General features: G+C 33.1%; 1 protein-coding gene across 1 annotated transcript; it reads right to left on the reverse strand.

The window, feature by feature from the left end:
- Positions 1-19,812: 19,812 nt before the first annotated feature.
- LOC131842229 (uncharacterized) lies at positions 19,813-21,989 on the reverse strand. Its single transcript, XM_059190764.1, has 2 exons — positions 21,198-21,989; positions 19,813-20,265 (listed from the first exon to the last, which is right to left on the reverse strand). Exons 1-2 carry the CDS (start codon positions 21,987-21,989, stop codon positions 19,813-19,815), a joined length of 1,245 nt encoding a protein of 414 aa, XP_059046747.1.
- Positions 21,990-25,262: the final 3,273 nt, after the last annotated feature.

Consider the following 25,262-nt stretch of genomic DNA (forward strand, 5'->3'; position numbering starts at 1 on the left):
TGTTGTTACTAGCAATTAAAATAAAGAATTATGGATGAGAATGGAATGAAGGATTAAGTAGAGTTAATGAAAGAATATTCTGGCAAGTACAATTAAGAATTGGAGCAGCAAGATGTCGGTAAGTACCAATAATTTCTTTGCTCCAACGAAAGATTTTGGACACACAGCACTCACGGTATCCTTACTATTAACTGGTATTATCGAACTTTGACCTTTTAATTATTACTTATTTATCACTGGATCTCTTGGAATACCTATTAATTTCTATCATTTCCATACCAGTCGTGAATAATAGTGAGTTCTCTGAAATGATTCCACGGAATGCAAGTGTCAAATTACTACGTCAATTAATACGAAATAATTGCTGTAAATTAATAAGGCTGGATGCACACTATAAGATCAAACACGGTGCGTTCGCGGTCCGAAAAGGTCTAGTAAAATATTATTAAATGAAAAACAATGTGTGTATCCATTCTAACCGTAACAGCCAATTCCGGTCGTATCCCATTCTCTTCACGATCAGTTTTGAAGAACATTAAATATAATTATTACATTACCATTGAAATGAAACAATAATAGTTTTATGTTGTAATAATAAATACAAGGTAGATTTGTTTCGGTTCAATACATCTATAGAGGTATAAAATAAATTGTAGTGTTCAATATCATTGATGCTGTCGTAACATGTATAAGTCCACTTACTTCTTGTTTTTAATCTTATTTGTGAGTATCATTTTAGCCTTAACTTTGTATATGAATATTATAGAATCGTTAAGAGTTCTATTCCCGGCTTAATCAACATTTTTAATAAAAGTGTGGAAAATTAAATTTCTCAGATGTCTTTTAAGTCATTCTTCGCAGGAACAAAACAAATGTATTCGTATTATATCTTTGCATGGAGAACAACAGTCTCTAGTAACGGTGTATGTTAATAATTAGTACAGAATAATTCTTAGTAAAGCTCTCTTAGAGTTTTTAGAATGGCTCAAGTACGAAGCTTGTTATTTTTTATGTTAAGTTTTTTAGAAATTTAATTTTTAGGACTCCCAATTTTTCCCAAGTGTTCTAAATATTTTGTTGCATCATTAAATAAGAGTAATTTATCTTCAAATTTTTTATATAGAACCACAGATAATATAATATTACATAATAGAACACAGTAATGAGTTGTACAATAATTGAAATGACAGCAATATAAGGAAGAAGAAATGAACGTTGTATAAAAAGTTACTAACCGCTTAGTTAAGCGCCAGGACGCGATGCGATGGCTCAAAGTTAAAAAAAATCAAACAAACTACGTGCTCATTCTCTATTGCTGGGGTTTACAACTAAATGAAAATGATGAAGTTTCGTTTCAAAATTCCTACATTTTCCATTAGTTCCGTCGTCGTGGAGTTTATACGATGCTATCGAAACGTATCTAATGTGACGCTGTTAGTATATATATTTAGTCATAATTACTTTGTTTGGACCTATACTATCGAGTCCGATCTGAAAATTGGTTTACAATTACGGAACAAAATTATGGTTTCGGTTTCGGTAGTAATGGACTCTTGATTAAAAATTAGTAAGCAAGAAAGTTATTAATTTTATTATAAAACAATTTATATCCATAATGTCCCTGACTACCCAATCTGACATGACAGCCGTGATAGTGTGTGTTTAGCAATAAAAATACATAGTAACAAGAGAGAAATTTAATCAAGAAGTTCTCGTAACTACACTCTTCTATGTTCTGAGATACTTACCCTGTTAGGTTGAACTCCTCGGGATGGTAACCAGGAATTATATAATAATATAATTTATTGTATATTATTATAATAAATTAATTTCTATTAATTTTGGCACGGTGGACTATGTGACTTGAATTCGTTCCTTAGTCTTCATGGGTACATCGCCAGCATGCTGTATCATTAGGTAATAACTACTTCATTATTATGTACAAAACAGATCATCGTAAAGGATAGTGGTTACATTTTTGCACAATAAAAAATATTTATTAGTATGTCTGCTTTTATTAACTTAAGACTATTTTATAACTATATAATATAGTACAATATAAGCTTTCAGTAGTTTAGGGATAAATGTTGTTTCGAGAAATCCATCCAAATCCATGGTTGTTTACAATTGTGTTGATTATACTTTTTTTTAAATTCTAGGTAACTGTCGTTAAAATGAAAGATAGTAAAGAGGATTTACTTCCATCGGTGTTACCAGATATGAAACCATTAATGGCTCCAGTAATGGAAATGATGAAATTAAACAACTTAAAAAGTGATTCTAACAGGAGATTTTTTAATTTTCTTGATTTACCAAGCATACTCTTCCAGCCTAAGTAAAGTATGTAGTTTTCAATAAAAATCACTTATTGAAGTAACAAATTTGTAGTTTTTCTTTATGTTCATAATTTGTTGGGAGACGCACTGGGACCGTAATAATGAGAACCAGTTCCTTTCTTTTTTTTTAATTCCTAGCACCCTGTTAACTGCTTAACTTTATATTCATTCTATCATCTTCCACGGGTGCTCCATCAGCGTATACCGTTAGCGCAGGCGGGTATAGAAATAGAAATAAACTTAATATAATAGCTACTTAAGTAAGAAAATAAATCAGTAACATTTATCAGAGAGTCCAGTGCCTACAAGCATTATTATTATTATATTAGTATTTCATAGTGATCTATTAAATTAAAGTGTCCCCTATTAGGTTCATTTTTTTTCACGTTAATTCCGCTGCGAATGAGACCCAATAGTCATTGATTTCTATCCTTAAAAACAATTACATACGTGTTTTACAATGAATGACGCTACAAGATAAGAGGCATGACATCTTAGTCTTCTGGAATAGCAACGTATGAGTATACTACTCATCACTGAGTCACGGGTGTCACGTGATAGCTTGATGGGCATAGTCGTAATGCTCTTTCATCAGGTGGGTCGCTAACTTAATTGTCATTCCAATGACAAAAACAAATTGTAACCTATCTTATGAATGCTTGTGGGCTCTGGAACCTTCTGATTCCTCTAACAATCCCCAAAATAGAAAAAAGACGCTGAAAACTTTACTAAGTAATTGTAAATAATAATTTCCGTGAACATAAAAATTATATCGTGCCGTTTCTTATTTTGCATTTCTCTTATATTGTGCAGAGTATTTATTCCACAATTTCAAACTAATTGAAAGTTGGAGGTCTTCGGCTATTCTCTGCTTTTCTGCAATTATTCTTAGTTAAAACTAAGAGCTAGCAATGCCGATGGAGTTTGTACTAGATGAGTTTATTCTGTACTTCGCTGAGGTAATTAAACTTCTCTTTTCTAGGTGTACAATACATTTAAGTATTCAAGATACACTGAATTATTTCTAATTTGTTTATTAAATAATAGTCGATATAATATCATAACGTATCACAATACAATTCGCTGTATTGTAATGCTATACTTTTTAAATTCAACATATATCTTGCAACCAATAACATATAATGAATCACAGTTTCTTGTAAAAAGAAAAGAAAGAAAGAAAATTGTTTATAAACACAACTGCTTTTTATTAATATAAACCTAGGTATATAATGTAATTTAAAGTTTAAAAAAAAAATTTAAAAGTTTAATTTTTTTTTTAAATTTTAATTTACATTATATAAGTAGGTTTATATTAATAAATAGCAGTTGTGTTTATAAATATTGTATGTTTTTAATGTAATCGATAGAAAATATATACCTAGAGAAAACGACGTAGTTATGAAATGTACGCTATTGGAAATTATAATATTAATTATTATTTCCAATATCAGTTTCGGTTTAAATGGTAATTAATTTTAAAAATATACCTCTTATTTTTTATGACTCCCATAAGTATGAGCATAATAAAAAATATTGAACTTGTGATTTAGTCCTTTGCCCAAAGATCCACATGGCTTCTTGTGTAAAGTTGCACACCCGCATTCTGATAGTCAAGATTTATTTGTTAGTAGTTTTAGTTTTTTTTCTATTTACTTGGGTTAGATGTATACATAATTTATATACTAAAGTACTAGCTAGTGAATAAGAAAAGGAATGAATCAACTCTTATCTAATCTTCATAGGTCTAACATTTTTATCTTCTAATAGTGTGTTCCGTGACTACTTGAAATTATGTGCTGCAGATACTGTGACCCGCACAGATTAGATATTTAATCTACATATGTTTTTCATTACATTTCAATGATAAACAAGTTGACCTTCAGATTACTTAAAGCAATATGAGATCGGACTTCAGGGGTTTGACAATAGTTTCTTATTTGAAAGGTCTTTGACGTTATTAATGTGTGTGTGTCACAGGGCCACTGAGCTGTTCGCAATAATCATAATTTAACGGATATTTAGTCCTTTTCAAATAAAAAAAATTGTATTATAATTGCTGCTGATAAAACGATGAACGTACTAAAATATGTGGATAAGCAAAAATGAATAAATAACAATTTTTACATACCATGCCTATTGTAGAATACACCAGTGCAGAAGGTATATCGTTGCAGTAGGAATATGTCTCTAAGACACATTTACCTTTATTTTTTTCTATGTAATTGACATAGCATATAAAGTTAGTCAACAACAACAACACCTGATGGAAAGCAGTATAACTGTGTTCTCATGGCATTATTCTTATCCTGTAATTTATGTAGTATATTCCGAAACTTATTCAAAAAAAATTAACTGTCGAATAGTTTTTTTTAAATATTTCTAAGTTGTAATAAATGCAATAATTTACCTGTTTTAACATTATTTTAAGGTTTAAATCGCAAATAAAATACTATTGCATAACATGAACCTATTTTTTAAATTTATTGTATTGTTTCTCAGAAACCTGAAAAACGTGATTCATAAATTAATTTATTGTTTCGAGGTAACCTTTTAAAAGTCTTAAGTTACTTGTAAGAGTACTCCAAGTTTTGAAGGACGGGTTTCATAACTTTATTTTGCATAGGTTATTATAGTCCTATTTGTTTATGAGCAGCTTGCTTTGTAAACTGTTTACTATTTTATAAGACAGATGGTGAAATTACTGCACCATTTCAGTAATTTATGAAATTAAATGTGAACAATAGTACCATTCTAAAAAAAAGAGCTCAATGATCCTGCCTACCATGTCACAAGCTGTTCGGATATTTTAGTGAGCATTACTAACTCATGACACTCCAACACGTCACAACTAATTATTTATATTGTATATCGTTTCGTATAAACTTATCACCAGTAGACTATAAATAGATTTCTAGATGGGTAACTCAGTCTTACCTAGATATTTCAGCCGCCAAATAGTATTTCATAATCATGAAATTTTACTACTCTATAATAGAAATATATGAATGACGTGGTGCTGTTAATATATATAATGCTACAGTTACCATTTATCATCATATCATGATTTGTTATACTTAAGAACTAAAATAAGGTTTATCGATGTAAATAAATATTATAATATTGATTGAATGTTATTTATTTGTATTGTTTTACTAAACTATGTATTTGATTAAATTATAACGACCGTATACACTATAAAATAAAAATATTTAATATAAAACACTGTGTTTTAGAGTTTATTTGTGATTATGTAAACTGATAAGAATTCTTGTAATTTTGTGTGAAGAATTTATAATAATTTTTATTTTTTTTGTTATAATGTGCATATTACATATAACTTTTAACATCTACTTAATGTATACATAGTACCTAGTATAGTAGATAGTAGTAACACAGATGTTGAGTTAGTAGAATAGTTATTAGTGATGTGCATGAATGATCCCATTGCTAGCTTACCATATCAGGTTCACTTCTACGCGAGTCCCCCCGGAAAGCTGCGTGATAAATTTATCTTCTTTCCTAATAAGTTTCTCAGGATGGGCTAACTGATCTGTCCTGATTTTATCATTCTCCATTGGTGCCCCGCCAGCGTAAACCGTTAGCGCAGGTGGATGGACCATTTCATTATCGTCCATAAAAAAAGTAAATTGAATGAATGCTTTATGTTTAATACAAATTAATTATTTTTAGAGATGATTGTGAGGCCAACTATATAAATAATAATAAATATATCAACAGTACACAGAGGAATTGTGGATATTTTTATAATTTCTATTTAAAAAAACTAAATAAACGATAGCCTAAAAACACAAATAGCTACTCTTCTGAAACCACTCGGTATACATTTCGGCAATAGAGACTAAGATCCTAGATTGAGACATCCGAAATCGTCAAGTGTGAGCGGGAAGGCGTCGCATGAAAGTTTCATGTAGCCCCAATGTTTACTCGACAACCTTTCAGTTGTTCAAACATTCCACGAGCCGGATTATGCGACGATAACGTTTGAGATGCTAAGATTGATTTTCAATGAGAAATGCTTTTGTATGGAGATTTATGGGTATGGTGTTATAATAAAAGTAATAAATTGTACATAATTAGGATTTTTACCTTTATTAAGTTCATTTCATTAATTCGTGGATATATACTATACTGTTTAATTCTGATACCATTAGCATATGCAAGACCATAAATATTCGGTGCGGAAATCTAACCATCGCTAAATAAATAAATGACAAATTATCTAAGAGAGAATTCTACAACGTATTTTTAAACCACAGTCATCTAAAAAGAAACGTACATTTGACTATAACCGTCTAAATAATCGTGTAATTGCAAAGATTAAATTGAACAGTCAACCAGATTGAGGTTGTTCTGTGCAAATTGATTGTACCCAACCGTAAAATTTTAATTCAGTTCTTATCGAAATGTTACTCAGAATTGTGTTGCTTTCGTTCTTAGTGAGTATTTTTTAAATTTAATTCCTATATTTGTTGTCACGTGACTACACGATGTCTTCTGGCATTATCGTATCGTAATATCTTTTATTACTTTCGTATAATTTAGATCGTACTTCTCGATGTTCTGTCTGGTAATCCATGTTTCGAATGTCTGCACCGTAATCCTATTAGAGTGAGATTTGAATGCACATAGTATAATATATCTGTGATACCCATTATCACAGTTCAGAAGTTATATTATCTTGTGATGAAAAAGTTAGATGACGGATTTTTTGATAAATTTGTACACTTTCTCAATGATATTATTGTTGTCAAATTGCATAATATTTTGAGATAAGAGAATATTAATTAGTTATCTGTCACATGCACGTTTCTAGCTGTTCTATGTTAATCTTATGAATGTAAATATCGAGTCTTTGCTAGGGTAAAACAGACAAAAGTGTCCTGTTTTAGTATCTATCGTGGACTAATATCAATTATTCGAATAAAATCAAAATATCTTTTTTCGTATAGGTCTATCACAAACACTTACAATAATAAAATTGTGTGTAGTTGAACCAAGAACTGACAAAAATTCAAACAGATTCTTTTTAAATCAGGTTGTACGTTATAATATTACATGATATAGCTGCAGTTTAGGATGATAATCTTAAATAGTACCTAAGTGATTGATATAGATAAAACAAGGGTGCCCAAGCAGACCATTTTGTACATATATTTCGGTTATTACTTACTATACTACTGTATCGTAAGTAATAAATATTGTAAATATATAACATTATTACATATAATAATATTATTATTAATTTGTGACATCATTTAGAAATTTGTTTCACGTCGTTTTCAGGTGTCATACGTGCATTTAAGGGCCTTACACGAGGATCAACTATTATATTGGAAACAAGGTATGTATGTATATCTCATTGACTAAGTATGCAGTGCAAAAAAAGGGCTTGGAGTAATTAGACAGACGTCGTTCTGCCCGATAAAGTGGCATTACCTACCGGGTCCTATTGATTTTGAACAATCATCATAAAATTAGGCACACAAAATTTCATTGTTCAGTTAGTTTGGAAATTAGCTGATAAACACACACAGAATAATGCAACTTTATATTACCATATATAGTAATATGAAGTTGCAACGACATCTTACTTTTTATCTTGAGTTAAAGTAACAGTCTGCTATGCTAATATCAATAGCAACAATACAAGTTCGTCAATAAATTAACAGATGGCGCTATAAAGATATTTTAATAAATAACTGAAAAATAAAAGAATTTTTCTTTGTAGCAACAAAAGTTTTGCCTTTTATTTATAATGAATTCGATAAGACTACGTGAGTCTTTCGAAATAATAAGGGATTTCGTTTTTTGTTCCGTTGGGGCGAGATATTTATATAAGGATGTCAGTACATATATTTATATACGATAGTTAGAACCCGGCAATAAAAATGGTAGTTATAAACATGAAGTGCGAAGTGTATGTAGATAATACAGCTGTAATAATTTTATTTGCAGCGAACGAGGCCGCTTGTGAACCATTTACGACCCACCGAGAAGGTTGTAATATGTGTGTTTGTGGAGCTGACGGCGTCACTTACTGTACAAGGATGGCTTGCTCGACCAAACGTAATGTATCACATCTAACTTAATTTTTTCGAACTATTCTAATGTGGTTGACCGCAGCTAATTAACTTCATGGAAGGATATATCTGCAGAAGGCACTCCAAAGCCGCGGAAGGACTTATGGAACGAAGAAATCTCAACTCCTGCCTGACGGATATGACTTCAATCTGAGCGCGCCACTAGGTTCAAATATCGGTCCAGGCCGTTGTGATTTCGATCTCTGGTGGAATGGGACGTAAGATTGATATATTTCCTTGAGGGGTGGCAATGCCATATGTCTTTGTCCTTACATCTTTTGTTTCATTCTCATTCGTAACAAATCTTGTGCCTGCACGCGTGTCTAGGGATCCTGTTCTTCCATCGAATCCGATAATGATAGATGTGCCTATACATACAGAAAGTATGTAGGAAACAGTTGTTAAATTTTTTATCCAAATCAATGTAGCATGATTCTGGAATCATTATAGACCCCTATTCCCTTAGTTTTAGATAAATATATATCTAAATAAACCTTGTACTTTCTATGAGTAACTCCGATAAGGAAATAGTATTAATATTGCAATTCGATAATTTCGTAAAAATAACATCGAAATCGAATGTTTCTGTTTTGAAAAGACTGTTCCAGTTAGAAGTCATCGAAATAGTATCGAGAAAACATACAACATCTCATAAATGACAACACGAGTCAGAGAGACAACATCAGTACAACCAACATTCTACAATAGTTTCATTATAATGTATAAATAATGTTAATAACAATAGCTATTACTGAACAAGTAAACGAAAATTACGGTCTTCGAGTTAAAAACGGTCCCCGAAAAAAGTTCACAAAAAATAACAGTCCGCAAAAAATCGTTGTACGTTACATTTCACACGGGACGAGTTGGGTTCCCATGGCTACCTGTCATGGGAATTTAACGCGCGGGAAATAACACGTGATAAGTAATAAAATTAGGAAATAATCTTTGATTTATTTTATTCTATAAATTTAAGTCTCTAACGAAAGGAAATGTACAAGTGAAAGTAAGTGTTTACAAATTTATATAGGATATTTTAAGCATTTTATAATTGTAATTTTCTTATTAACGTAGTACTGAAAATGTGGCGTATTAAAACAATGTTAATAGAAATAATAAAATATTTTTTTATAACCTTTGTTACTATATATATATATATTTATATAGGCCCATATTTTAACAACAGTGTCCTGTCATTTTTAGATAAAACTTGTTAGAGTCATCTAACAAACACAAACAGACAAAAAGAAAATTTTCTAATTTTATTGCAAACTTTTTAAATATTTTGAAAGACCCTAATCTATATTGATTTGAATTATCTATTTCAGAAATAAAACGGAGATTGAAAAACAGTGACGAAGATAATGAAGATGAAGACTGAGTCTGATGGAGAACATGTAAATTATTATTCACCTTTACGAAATTATACTGCAGTATTATATAGATGTCACAATGTTAAATTGATTGTCGTTGAATTATTATGCAAATTATGTATTTCAAATATGATACTGGTATAGGTAATTATTTATAAGAACATAAAATCATTTTTAATATACAACCGCCTTGCCGGAAGTATTTTTTTTTAAGAGTCTTGGTCAGTACTGCCAATATTTTGAGTATATCACGGGGTTTATATTTTTTTGATGTGTCTGTATATTAGTATATTTTTTTCAATGTGCTATTTTTATAATTATAAACTAACTAGGTGTATGTAATTGTGACTTTTGTAAATTAAATTTTAAACTCAATTCACAATTCATTGACTATTCCTTGACAGCAACATGAGAAAAATTCACAGGCTGTTCGTTCCCATCCCATGAGCGCATTCGTTTCCCATGTGACCGGTACAAAAATGTTTCGGTTTGTGCATATTCCCATGGGTTCTCATGGGTTGTTCTCGTAGAATTTAGGGTGACGCGTGTCCGCATTATAATGATAGTGCTTAAAGATAATCCGTCCATGTCGAGTGTTTAGGGGAAATAGGATAACTGATGTCATATATATTTGTATATTAACATATATGTATTGTGTGTGTATGTACATACTGGCCAACTCATATACTTAGGTCTGCATATCCTTTATTATTGTGTAGATGTTTATCTGTAATTCTAGAATTATATGTACATACACATTATATAGTATTATGGAAGTAACCCAATTTATGTATCGATTATATGAATTACCTAATCATTATTAATTCTATGTTTGTACACCGATTTTTTTGCTGTATTTTTTATGTAAAGAATGTAAATTGAACATTATTATAATTAATTATTTATTAAGATAAAAGTATGTTTAATTTTATAATTTATATGTCCAAAAACTATTTTATTTAATGCACAAAAATGCATAGGTTTATTTTTAAAGTTTATCTCGTTATCTATTTGCCATTTTTAAGTATTTAACGTCGAACCAACGTTTAGTTATATTTATTATTTATAGTTAATTAAACATTGTACCTGCAAAACCATCTGCTTGAGTACCTATTATGCTTCTGTTCCGCCTATTTCAACCACCAACTAGCTTGTTGAGGTTTTTGAACGGTAACATATGGCAGCATATTACAGGTTCCGGAGACATGCCACTTTAGTTCCACAAAACCCATGACGAATATCACGAGAGTCACCATGACGATCTAATATTGTAAGCCTTATTGTCTTCCTGTATATGGTTGTCATTTATCTTCAAGTGGGCCGTTTGTTTACGCTTCCAGTTACATAAAAAAAGTGAAACTATGAAATGCACAATAAGTTTACGTCATGAAAAAATAAAAAAGTAAATGTGACAAAGACAGAAAACCACTAACAGGCCAGTTCGTGCGTCAGTCCCCCTGTAAACGATTGCGTTTCCCCCTGTAAACGAAGTTGTTTCTATAGGATTTGTCGTGGTCTCAATGTTGAGCTACAAAATGAGAGAGCACATTGTAATTGATAGCTACTTACAGTATATTATATTTTTAACGGTCCGTCGAGAAAATAAATGAATATGTAGATTTATACAAGAATTAGGGGGTCTGTAAGTCTATATTTGTAATATAGTATCCAATATTTTAGTAGTACCTATATACAAAATACAACTAACAAAATATTGTAGTCATCCTACTGGTTTTTAGACAATTTTGGTTTATTCATCTGAAATAAGGCAATACTTTTTAATATGGTCCATGCTGGACCATATTAAAAAGTATGACTAAATATAAGAACAAAGTTAATTCCATCATTACATATTGATGGAAGAATTTACTAATCTCTAATGCTTAATAATAATTACCGACGAATAATTAGCAATATTAAAAATATTTATTAATCGACAGAGTTCCTTTTTGTTTCTTATCAAAATTTTAAATTAAGAAGCAATAAAAATAAAAAAAATGTACCTACATGTTACAAACTTGTAACATGTAGGTACATTATATAGATAGTACTGACTTTTTTAAACCGCTTACTTCATGGCCTTCAACGGTCACTTATAAGTGTCACGTGCGCGAAACCCTCTTGTATGTCTGTTATCGCTACGGAACTCGGAAACGTGGGAATGTACGTTCGAAGCTGGGAATTATGTGTTTTCTATGGGATATCAATTTCAGTTTAATCTTCATTACTATTATTAATACAGTCAAACGGGTTTTAACAAGAATAATTTTATGGTAAATAATGGTATTTACTTTTCTCAACGTTTCGATTAGGTTGCAGTAGGGTAGCGTAACGTTAGAGTGGTCCTGCTCCGCAAAGCGGAGCACCCCGCAGGTTCGGTGGTTCCCTCGACGTTCCGCCCCATAGTGCTGTTGGACGAGATCGGCAAGCTCTTTGAGAGAATCTTGGCGGGCCGACTCGTCCAACACCTGTCTCAGGTAGGTCCCGATCTCAGCCCGAAGCAGTTCGGGTTCCGAGAGGGGCGCTCGACGATAGACGCGATCTCGCGTGTGCGCTCCCTCTCGGAAGAGGCGACGTCCCAGGGTGGGGTGTTGTTGGCGGTCTCTCTAGACATTAAGAACGCCTTCAACACCCTGCCCTTTGCGACTATTAGGGAGGCGCTGCAGTACCATCGCGCGCCTCCCTACATTCGGGACGTGATTGGGGTCTACCTCGAAGACAGGTCTGTGCTCTGCACGGTGCGGAACAGCGTTGTAGTGTCGAGGGAAATGCAACGCGGTGTTCCACAGGGATCGGTTCTGGGCCCGATCCTGTGGAACATCGGGTATGATTGGAACCTGCGGGGCGCCCTTTTAACGGGCACTGACCTCGTGTGTTACGCGGATGACACCTTGGTCACTGCCCGGGGGCGGGACCTACGGGAGGCTACCCGCTTTGCCACTGCAAGCGTGGCGCATACGGGCCATAAGATGGCCATACGGGCCATAAGAGGCTACCGCACCATATCCGGGGAAGCGGCGGGTCTGCTGGCGGGGTCTCCTCCGTGGGACTTGGTAGCGGAGCTCCACGCGTCAGTGTATCACTGGCGCGCGGAGCGACGTTCCATACCCGCTGGTCACGAGATTGAAGCGCGGAGGTCCGACTCTCGGCGGATCTTCAGGATCGAATGGCGGGCGAGGTTGATGAGCCCGTCAGCCGGCCTGAGGACCATCGAGGCGGTCCGTCCCACCCTCAAAAGGTGGATGAATAGGAGATGGCCACTGACGTACCGCATGACGCAGATACTGTCCGGGCACGGCTGCTTTGGGCGGTATCTGTGTCATGTGGCGAGGAAGGAGCCGACGACCGGCTGCCACGAGTGCGGAGGTGTGGAGGACACGGCGCAACACACGCTGGAAATATGTCCAGCGTTTGAGAGTGAGCGCCGTGTCCTCACACGAATAGTGGGGGACGATCTCTCGCTGCCGAATTTAGTTCGGAGGATGATCAGTAGCGAGAGATCGTGGCTGGCGGTGAGCTCCTTCTGCGAGGAAGTTATCTCGCGGAAGGAGGCGGCGGAAAGGGAGCGAGAGTCAGCTCGTCCCGCTTCCCTCCGCCGCAGAAGAGCCAGGCCTAGAGGTGGGAGCGTATCCAACTCCGTCCCCCTCTATCCCCCACTGGGGCCGGGGTGACTGCCTTGAGGGAGGCAGTCCCCCAATCCAAAGGCCCCGGAGGTGTGCGCGTGTACCCACACGCCTCCACAATGGAGTAGGGCGAAATAGGTCGCCCTAACCACAAAACGAGATGGGGCCTGCCCTACAACATCTACAGGGCGGGCCGTCGCCGTCGGAGCTGGGGTAGAATGCACTTGCGAATCCCCTGGCTCCGGCATAGGCGCTCGTAGGTACACCGTGTGGTTTTTTAGTGGGTACAAGTCCCACACACCACCTCGCCATCCCTCCGGCGGGGTGACGGTCTTTTGAAGATTTTTCCACACGATAAAAAAAAAAAAAAAAAAAAAGGGTAGCGTAACGTGATCACGAGCTGACTGGAGTAATAACGAATGTTAATGTTGATAGGTGCCGGCAGTTTGTTCAACTTCCGTCATTACATTGTCTGTATAATTTATTTACCATAAAATTATTCGTCTTAAAACAAATTTATTTTTGCACCATTCCATTATCATCAATAAAAAAAAACTGCGTTAAAAAAAATGAGTCTGCGCTAACGGGTTACGCTGGCGGAGCACCAGTGAAGAATGTTAAGATGAATATGAGGTCACGCTAATCAGCATCTACATTGCTAGCAATAAGATCGTCAGTACACATTATTATTCACAAAAAGTTGGTTGGTCTTGGGTTCGATTCCTTGCGCAATGCAAACATTGTATTTGTGAGTATGTTTGTATTGGTCTGAGTATTACTATGTGTATATGTTATGAATATATATAGTTAGTACTAGTAGCCATAACATAAGCTATGCCCCAATAGTAGTAATACATGTCCGTACAATCTGTTACTTCACAACTTCACAGTTACTGGCGCAAGTATTAGATTTCCTCATTCCTCTGTACTAAACTCATTCCTTATTCTATCATTCCCTGTTATCCCGCACATTCATCTCAACATCCGCATCTCGGCTACATATACACGTCTTTTATTCATCGATTGATTCATGAACAATTTAAATCTGATTAACGGCCTCCGTGGTTTAGCCGTGTAGCACAGCGCTTTCCTTCCGATGTTCGCGGGTTCGATTCCTCGCACAGTATAAACATTTGTATTCATGAGTATGTTTGTTTGTATTGGTCTGGGTGTTTTCTATGTATGTTATTTATGTATTTACAAAAAAAAAATATAAATGCTTAGGTATCGTTTATATCAGTTGTGTAGTACCCATAATAGATGCTCTGCTTTGTTTGGGGCTAAATAGCGCTGTATGAATTGTTCTGAGATATTATTACGTTATTATTTAAACTTGATCTTATATGTCTAGGACATCCGCTACTTCGTACACTAATTTTATTTATTGTTACCTTGTTTTGTTCTTACCATTAGGAAAATACACACAAATGTACAGAGAAGTAAAATTATAACAATTATTGTTTTTGTTTCTACTATATATTAATACATTACCTCAGATATCTTCGTCTAATCATGTGAATAATATTTATATTAATAAGAATATAATTTTCCTTAATATTATATAAATAAATAAAAAATAGTTTACCAAATGAAATATCCCCAGAAATTATATCTTTCACACGGGACTCGAACGATTCCCATAACAGGTAGCATGGGAAATGTGGGGTGACACGTGGCATGGCGGTTAACCCCTAATGAATTGTGGCAGGATTATAGTATTACGAGTATAATTGTTGGTTACCGACAATTGCGAACATTTATGATACCAATATTATTTTTAAATTTATATTTTTAGAATTTATTTTTATTTATTAGAATTTTATCTCTTTTACATACGTCATGATTTTTTAATACATTTATTTATTGTCTTACTATAATTAGAAACTGCATTGTGATAAAACACTACCATTTTTTATAGATTATAATGGAATAGTGCAACCGCCTGGTTTACGCTGGCGGGGGACCGGGCACATTTGTTTATGTCATACATGTTATTGCTAGATTAAAAAACAACATATTTATTATTTAATTTATATAATATAACTAGAATACCATATTATAAGTATAATAATTTCAAATATAAAATTGTAAGATGGGAAAAAGACGTTACGTTTCTCGTGAGAATATTTTTTATCTGGTGTACATTTCACAGTAGACCGTTTTAATTTCCATAGCAGGTAAGAGGAATAGGGTGACACGCGCCCGGTCGGGCGCATCGGTCATGGGTTCTAAATGAGTTGTAACATATTGTGTCAACCCAGATAAAAAATGTCATATTCACATCGAATATGTTTGTGTATGTTATATGTTGTCTGTCATTATATCTAACGTTAACATTGAACTACTTATGATTGGCTAATGGTCTTATTATTGTAAGGCTAGATAAAATTGCGAACAATTGGCAGGTTTCAGTTCTACGTATTGATTATTAAATATAAAAAAAATGTACTTGTATATATATGTATTATAAATACACAATAGTACATATGTTATAAAGAAAAAAAGACTGGTAATTCAATGAGCATAAACACCTACTAGGTAAATCGACTGATTTTTGTGTATCCTTCATTGATTTGATGTTATTTGATACTAATATTGTAGCGATAGGGGATGGTTTTATGTGCAATAAAATCTTAAAATATGCAGAATTTCTCTGTGTTGAAATTATTTTATAAACTGCATTTACTACATTGTATTCGTAAACAATACTGACAGCACGGAAATAATCTTATTGTATAATTTGACCCTATTTAACACTTAATTCACCCACAGGGTAACGACGGGATTAAAGGGTGGTCCGCTCTCCAGTGAACTCATTGAGAGCGTGTTTTCCGTGAGAACGTGAGCGAAGTTGATTATGGTAACTTCCTTTTGAAAATATATGAATTGACTACAGAAATGTGGTAATAGTAGTAGACACATAGTCGATGGTTATGGATAGCAGTAGCGGTCTATTCACTTTACTGTTTTGTAATTGCACAAAGCATCATGAGATAAGGTCAAGACAATTTAAATGCAGTAAAAAATCACTACAAAAGCCATAAAACTACTAATACTGAACTAATAATAGTAACAATCAATTAAAGAGGTATCTTATATCTTATTTATATGTAAAGAGCGGGACTTGACATTCATACGAGAAATTGGCATTGAATCTGTTGCTGTATTGAAATCACTAGACACTATTTGATCCTTCATTTTAGCCGCGTCATCTGACAATGTCACGGTCAAAGATGCGAACAAAATTAATAGACCAAGTTGATACCCAGATTGACTTTTCAATTCAAAATTAAGTTAATCTGTAGGGTACAAAGACTCGGCTTTTAATTCGTAGAAACTTAGAGATCTATCAAGTTCCGAGTGATAGTAGTTTAGTGTTCGCGTCTGGTAGCGTAATATGTGCAGTTAAAGATAGGTCGTTAACGGAACTGACATTAGAAGCTATTTACTATGTATGTCTTTGATAGCATTTATATATTTATCATTATTTAAAATTGCTTTTGAAACATTTGTTCTTTTATATCATGACTCCAATCGTTAAAGAATTTTAATTTTAACTCTTCGTAATATAATGGTTCTTTTTGTTTCATAACAAAAGACATAGAATGATGAATATGTAGCTAAATTTTTGAGGGCGAGTTTCACAATATTATCATCGAAGAAATTTAACCTATCGATCATAGCATATCCGTGAACATTTAGATCTTCTAGGAGAATCATCTCATGTTATGTAACTGATAGGGCTCCATAACATTCAGCAAATTAGAATTGGTATTCTTTGGGCACGTCGGAATAATTTTGTAGTTTACGGAACTTGGGCAGTAATTCTTCATAAATCAACCGATCATTTTCAAACATTTTAGCTCATTACTCAAGGTTAAACAAATAAATTCAATTGTAGGTTTGTAGGATACTTTTGCCACAATTTTTATAGATGCTCCATTTTCTTTTCACGCTTACATTGTAAGTATCACCAGCATCACCAAGAGTTTCGACTACAACTTTGTTATTTTTAAAACCACGTTTTTCAAGCACAGCAGAGAGAAATTGTTGCTGGCGTTGACTAAGACAGTTCTCCTTCAAATCGAAGAGCGACAAATACATTGGCATTTGGAATTTAAATCAATAACCGCTCGAGTGTTTTATATTACTTCATTTGTGATAGTATAATGAGACACGCCTTATTTATTAGATTACAAAGTTGGCAAGTGCAAATGTCCTAATTTACGATTAAAGTTATCTAGTATTTAATATTTTTATTTTACGTATGAGGTGATAAGATAAGGTGACAGTAACATAAACTGTTACAAATTGAATGTAAAGTCATGTACCTCGATAAGAGGAAACAGTTAAATTGCAAAGATGTCAAAGCTACGCGGGTGTTAATATAATTTGGAGCCTTTTGTTTTGTGTACTAAACAAAACGTAATTTTTAATACAAGCAGAAGAAAAAGGGAAAATTTTCGCGATAAATCAACGGACTGTCCCCTGGGGAACGAGTGAAGGAAATCGCAAAATCGTCTCAAATGAAATTTCTCACTCTGAGGCATACTCGAAAAATTTTGTTCCATTACCATACTAAAACCAATGTCATGTTTTAGGCACTAGAGTTCATTTTTGCTCAGTCTAAAAGAAATAAGAATATTCTTAGAAACTTTCACGCGTGAAATGTATTCGGAGGGCAAATTGTTCCAAATATAGTGAAGTTATATAGGTATGTAAGGTGGTGCGTGAAACTAGACTAGGTCTTAGAATTGGAGTGAATCGTGTAGATATCTAGATCTATATAGAGAGATTTGCGCCAGTTTCATCTAATATAGGCCCTTATGTTTATGAAATATGTCTTTTTAAACATAGCATAACATAACATTTGTAATGCATATAGTTTTATGATTTGTGCCATTATGTTCCGATGATAAATTTTAAATAAAGTTTCCTGTAGGAAATTTCAATAAAAAAAATCTATGTGTAATCGTCGTAATATGATATAAAAGAGTAAAAGTATTTTCATGCTAATACGAATGTTCTTATAACTTAAGGAGGTACCAATTGAGAACGGAACAAAGGAAGAAGAAAGGATTATCGTAATAAATTCACCAGAAATTAACAGTGATAATGCAAGTCAATATGGCATGGATATTGTTGCGAATAAGACTAATACCACCAATGATGCTAGTTTCAATACCCTAACTAAAATAACTAAATCATGTCTGCAGAAGTCTCTACCTGATCGGGTGGGTAAGAAATTGAAAAACCTATAATACGATAAAACCGGGAACAACGACAGACAACGTCCCTTCGTCTAATAGGACATTTTAGTAGAGCGGCGAAAAACCGATTTTACGTTATTGAGTCTTTAATAGGTGTATTCACGAAATAACTTCCACAAATGCGGGATCAGGTTCCATAGGTGTTATTATGGGCTTGTGCATTCTTTATCGGGAAGTCTATCGTCCCCTTAACTATCGTATGGTATGCCAATAAACCGATAACTCAGATGGTCTTACAAAGGCTTTGTATACTTAAACAAAATGAATAAACACGCTCAACTTCTTTTTAAAGACCTTACGGCGTAGAATATAAAGTTCCATATTCTGTAAATATGAATCAGGTGATAGAAAAATGTTGTGTAGGGTGGACAACACATTGGCCTCTAGGGTGTACTAGCTTCATATAGACCAGTGGTTTGTGCTTTTTGTTTTGTTGGTAAGCACTATAGTAAAGTGATATATTGTTTAATATTTGTCAGTTTCTATCAAGAATTTGTTTAAAATCTGTGTTCAAGTAATACAGTAACACATCTACATACAGTAATCACAGCCGTTATTTATAAAAACATTTAATAAACCGATTGTAGCTATTAAAAGAATCAAACTGGTCCTTTTTTTGAGTAAATTTCGTGGCTTGAAGAACTCATAAAGAATGGAAAAACTAAAGAAATTTGCTCTTTGGATATGCAAAATTAAATGCTTAACTTTATTTCATTTATTACACTAAAATATATTAAAATTATTCTATTACAAAACAAATTTATTTTATTACATAAATTTAATCACAAGTCTATTTGATCCCAAGATATTTTTTTTTAAATGATAATATACCTCAGGGCAATTCAGCGCCTTGTAGTCCCGAACTAAACAGAGGTTGTGCTATGGGTACGAGATAACTGACATAAATACATAGATATATTTTTTATAAATATGTACAAACATAATGTACTTAAACACCCAGACAATTATACCATACCCGCAGTCATCGGAAGTAAGGAGGTGTGTTAAACCGCTATATTGTCTACCCTGTCTAATATTTATATAGTATTTTTTCTAAACAAACAACAATTTAAATATTGCTAAAACCATTAACGAAACAAATTAATTTATAAATAACCTAATTCATAGTAGCTATCAATTGTAGATGTTATCTTATTTACATACAGGGAGCGGGACTTGGTTTCCATACGAGAAATTTGCATTAAATCTGTTTCTGTATCACCATCGCTAGTCTGCATTTTATCCTTCATTTCAGCCGCCTCATCTGACGATCGGACGCTGAAAGATGCAAATAAAATTATCAAACCAAGTTGGAATCCAGAATGAGTTTTCAAATCGGAATTAAGTTGATCTATAGGATACAAAGACTCGGCTCTTAACCCGAAGAAACTCAGAGATTTATCAAGTTCCGAGTGATAGTAGTTTATCCAATCTTGGTAATGTTCACGTCTGGTAGCGTAATCTGTGCAGTTGAAGATCATGAAGAGAAGATCGTAAACGGGACTGACAGCGGTAGCTATTTGGTAGTCGATAAGAATACATTCAGTTGGTTTTCCATTCTGTAACAATTATGGTACAATTAATAAAATACAAGGTTTAGAATATATATTTCTAAGGATATTATGTCAGCTATACATCTTATATTAATCGACGTCATTGACTGTTGGACCGGCAGTTTCCGTGTGATGGCAGTAAGCATACAATATTGTTTTAATTACTAGTACTATTATGTTATAAGAAACGTGTTTACAATTCCAGTCAAAAAGGGAGGAAGGAGATTGTCGAGGATTGATTTATTGTAGAGGAAGGAAACCCCATTCCATATACCATGACAGGATGCCCTTCACGCGGTTCCCACTGAAAACTGTCATGAATTTGGCACGATGGGCAAATTAACCTGACCTCATGGCCATTCTGTCATCCTCCACTAGTTCCCGCCTGTGCTAAGGGTAAAACTACTAAAAAATCCAGTGAACTCGGTACTCTACTATATTATGCTTATCTCTGAACGTAGGTACACACCTACAAATTATAGATAACATAAGCAGTAAATGGCCTACTGAATATACATATACGAGTCAATCTAAATCTTTTGGAAAATAATACAATTCTGTAAAACCTATTTTAACAAAGAATAAAATAATTATGAGAAATACGAATTAGTGTTTTAAATAATAGTAATATAAACATTGACAGAGACCCCCTGTGTGCAAACATATACAATAAACAAACTTTTTATCAATAATAGTGATGAAGGATTATTCTTGTGATACGTTATCTTACTTAGATAACAGTTTATATAACTTTACTTTGTGCGAGATAAATAATGCGATAGTTTCATTTAATTTAACCACTATTAAACCAACCTTTAACTAAAATAATAATAATTAGTAAACTACGTTGCAATATCTACACACTGTACACACAAATCCTTATAAAAAGAAAATGTGTTTTATATTAAAACAATAAATTATGATATATCTATACTTACCAACGATTTAAAAAGTAGGTTATTGGTCCATGCATCACCATGGTGGATAACGGTGTTTACGTCCTTATTTTTTAAATCTGCATCGTGTTCTTGCATTTTACTGAGTATGTTTTTGATAACACTTGCATATTTATCGTTATTTAATATTGTTATTGTATCTTTTATCATAGTTGTATAATGATTTTGGAACGGTGGCTGTTTTATAGCATGACTCCAATTATTAAAGAATTTTAATTTCAAATCTTCATAATAAGCTGGTTCTGCTTGTTTTATAACAAAGGAAATAGAATGATAAATGGCTAAGTTTTTGAGAACAGTTTTTACAATATCATCAGTCAAAAAATTTAGTCTATCGAGCATGGCATAGCCTTTAACATTTAGATCTTCTAGAAGAATCATCTCGTGTAATGTATCTGATAGGGCGCCGTAACACTCAGCATATTGGTATTGGTATTCCTTGGGAACACCGGCATCCTTTTGTAGCTTACTAAACTTGGGGAGTAAGACTTCATAAATTAATCGTTCGTTTTCAAACACATTAGCAGTACTCATGGTTAAGCGAATAAATTCAATTGTAGGTGCCACTTTTGCTACTATCTTCAGTGATTCTCCATTTTCTTTTTCGACTATTATTTGTTTCACATTTGCTACGTAATTATCACCGGCCTTGCCAAGAGGTTTTATTACCACTTTGTTGTTTTTAAAACCACGTTTGTCTAGAACATCGCGGAGAAACTGTTGTTGTCGTACACTGAGACTGTTTACGTCTCCTTCAAGTCGAAGTGAGGCCATGTCTATGTAGCACTTTAGGATTTCAATACTATAATGGCAGGTTAAACTTCCACGAATCTTTATATATCTAGTTAGTTCTGATAGTGCATAATCAGTCACGTCAGAGTTATCTGATTATAAACTTGGCAAGTGCATATGTCTCAAACTAAGATGCGTATTGCTTTGTCTTATGTTCATAACATTTTTAATATTGACATTGCATTGGCACAAGATTGATTAGAACTAGTAAGTACTAATGTTGAAACATACTCTCTGTAGGATAATGAATGAAGATCATCACACTAAATACAAAGGACGTTGCAAGGGATTAGTAACACATGAGGTCTCTTCAAAATAAATCAGTGTACAGCATGACATTTATTATTTTTTTCCTCATTGAGTTATGGTTTTCTAAAGTTTGTTTCAGCTACTGTAATTAGTTTAAATTTATTTGTAGACGGAAAAGTATACAGTTGATAACTTTTCTTTATGTTATTGATAATAGCACCACAGAATACAAAATAGCTAAAAGGTAGTTTACCTAGGTGACGAATTTGAAAACATTGATTTATGGTTAAACATACAGATTGTATAATTTTACAAATCTGAAGAGAGCGATCTTTGATGTTATATGCGTAATCGTTATTTTGAAAGTTAGTTGAGTTATTGAGTATACCACTTAGAATTACTACAGATTACTATTACTATAAATTAAATGTCTGTTAATTCGTTAAAATATTTTTAAAAGATTATTCTCACTAACAATTTTCTTACACGTATTTATTTTCTCAGGCCAATTCACACAGCGCCATCTAGAACTAAATTAACAAATTAAGCTTGTGTTATAGGTACTACATAACTGATACAAATACATAGATGCATATTTTTCTTCGTAAATAAATACGTATATATACAAAATAGCCAGACCGATACAAACAATCATATTCATGAATACAAATGTATGTGCCGTGCGAAGAATCGAATCCGCAACAATCGGTTGTAAGGCGAAGTGCTAAACCACTACTGAGGCCGTCAAACATGTAGTTATTATTCTCCACGTAGCAATTATACAAATAAACTATTTTATTTTTATATTATATTTTATAATTATATTTTATTTATCAATTTATCATCTGACTGTAGAAAAAATTCTGAATTAAATTAGTAATAGTAATTCCTATACTGCTATAAGAACATTTTGATATCATGTTTATGAACTTTTGGTTTTCATTTTTGATTTACGTAAAGTTTATGCATGACACCTAATAGTAATTCCTGTACTGCTATGAGAACAATTTGATATCATGTTTATGAACTTTTGGTTTTCAATTCTGATCTACGTAAAGTTGATGCATGACACCTAATAGTAATTCCTGTACTGCTGTGAGAACAATTTGATATCATGTTTATGAACTTTTGGTTTTCAATTCTGACCTACGTTGCATGACAAGCCATATTATGAGTATCAGGGACTTAAGATAAAGTTTTATTCAGTTTATATAAGATCTTATCTTCATATTATATGTATGATAAATAGTAATGTTGGAAAAATACCTGTCATTAATATTTAATTCCTTGAAAAACCAATATATATACCTACCTATTGCTTTTATACATGTATGTTTATATATGTATATCCGTTTGATTAAATTTATTTCCAAATTGTTACTGAAAATATTGCTTTTTTGGGGCAAGAAGATAACTACTTACCATATGTAGTGAACTCCTTGACAGGTTTTTATAATATTTTTTAATTTTATAATCATATTTTCTAAAGGAATATGGAATATTCCTTTTGTTACATCCTATTATATACCGCTGTCATATTAGTAGCATTTTATTTTATCTCCGTATTTCGCTTATAACCCTCTAGCTTCACCATAGAAATAGAAATAATTTGTATTCAAATAAGCTTATAGTACGCATTTTTGAATATCGAAAATGTTTGACTCCTTTATTTGCATATTTGTCATAGCTGGTGACATTTGTTCTGTGGGCTCCCGTGTCATTAGGTACATACTTTGCAATACATTATTAAATCATTAGCTATAGTTGGAAGTTTGCGATAATAGTTCGATTTCGTGTTATATTATTTAGATATATTAGATTTGGAAATGAGTACATTTAAGAAATTTAGGAAGGGATGGATGGATACCTTGTTATATAATGTCACATTTTGTTGAACCCCTGCCTTTTCAATGAATAACGTAAATTATAAATGACTCCTTAATATGAGTTAATAGGATGAAGTAATTATGTGTAATTTATTTATTTGTTATTAACAGTACGGTAAATACATATTCAAATCCATTTTATTTACATACTACATAAACATTTACGATAATTATATACTATTTGTCTAGTTTTTCAAAAGATTATTTCATAGCTCCTATAAAATTTATAATTTATAAAATTGCTATAAAATATAAAACTTATAAAAGTCAGTCGTTGTAAAAAAATTTCTGATAGCAAATTCGAGTATGAAGAATAAAGGCAAGTAGTGTTTAAAACAGAAGAATAACCCCAGGGATTATGTTCCACGTGTTATCGGAACAAGTGGATTTCAGAAATAGAATAAAATTGTCTTTTTAATGGAAAGGTCTAGAAAGATGTATAAGTAGCATATAGATTTATAGAAACGATGCTTAATATCGTCTATAAATATTGTATATAAATTGAATATTATTTTTATGAACTACTTGTGCGCCTAAGAAATTACTTATAACAATTGTACTAAAGAAATGTTTTGCTTATGTTGCGATGTCTGGTTAACAATAAAATTGTATATTGTATTAAAATTAGTATTTGAAGTCTCACACACCTGATGAAATAGTTTTTGTTTTCTTATTATTTATTATCAACATCTTTTACAGATTTCCTTATAGTAGGTATATTGCATGTATATGCCGAAAATGTATCATTCTTTCAAAATTCTTAATTCAAAATATCTTTATTCATTTAGGTCTATACAGACTCATATGATATATCAAATCTACCGTCAGTTCGGAATGTTTTCGAAGTGAGAAAATCTGACAAAAATTTATAACACAAGCTTAGACCCGCGTATACTTAGATTGTGGAATGAACTACCTGCCGAGGTTTTCTCGAGAGACTACAGCATGGGGTTTTCAAGAAGGGTATATTAAGGTTTCTTAAGGGTCGGCAACGCGTATGTGACACCCCTGGTGTTTCAGGCGTCCATAGGCTACGGTAACCGTTTACCATCAGATGGGCCGTATGCTTGTTTGCCACCTAAGTGGTATAAAAAAAAAGCTTAATCTAAGCTAGATTGGG

The sequence above is a fragment of the Achroia grisella genome, unplaced genomic scaffold (assembly GCF_030625045.1).
Source record: "Achroia grisella isolate CSIRO2021 unplaced genomic scaffold, CSIRO_AGI_Agris_v1 utg215, whole genome shotgun sequence".
Classification (NCBI taxonomy): Eukaryota; Metazoa; Arthropoda; class Insecta; order Lepidoptera; family Pyralidae; genus Achroia; species Achroia grisella.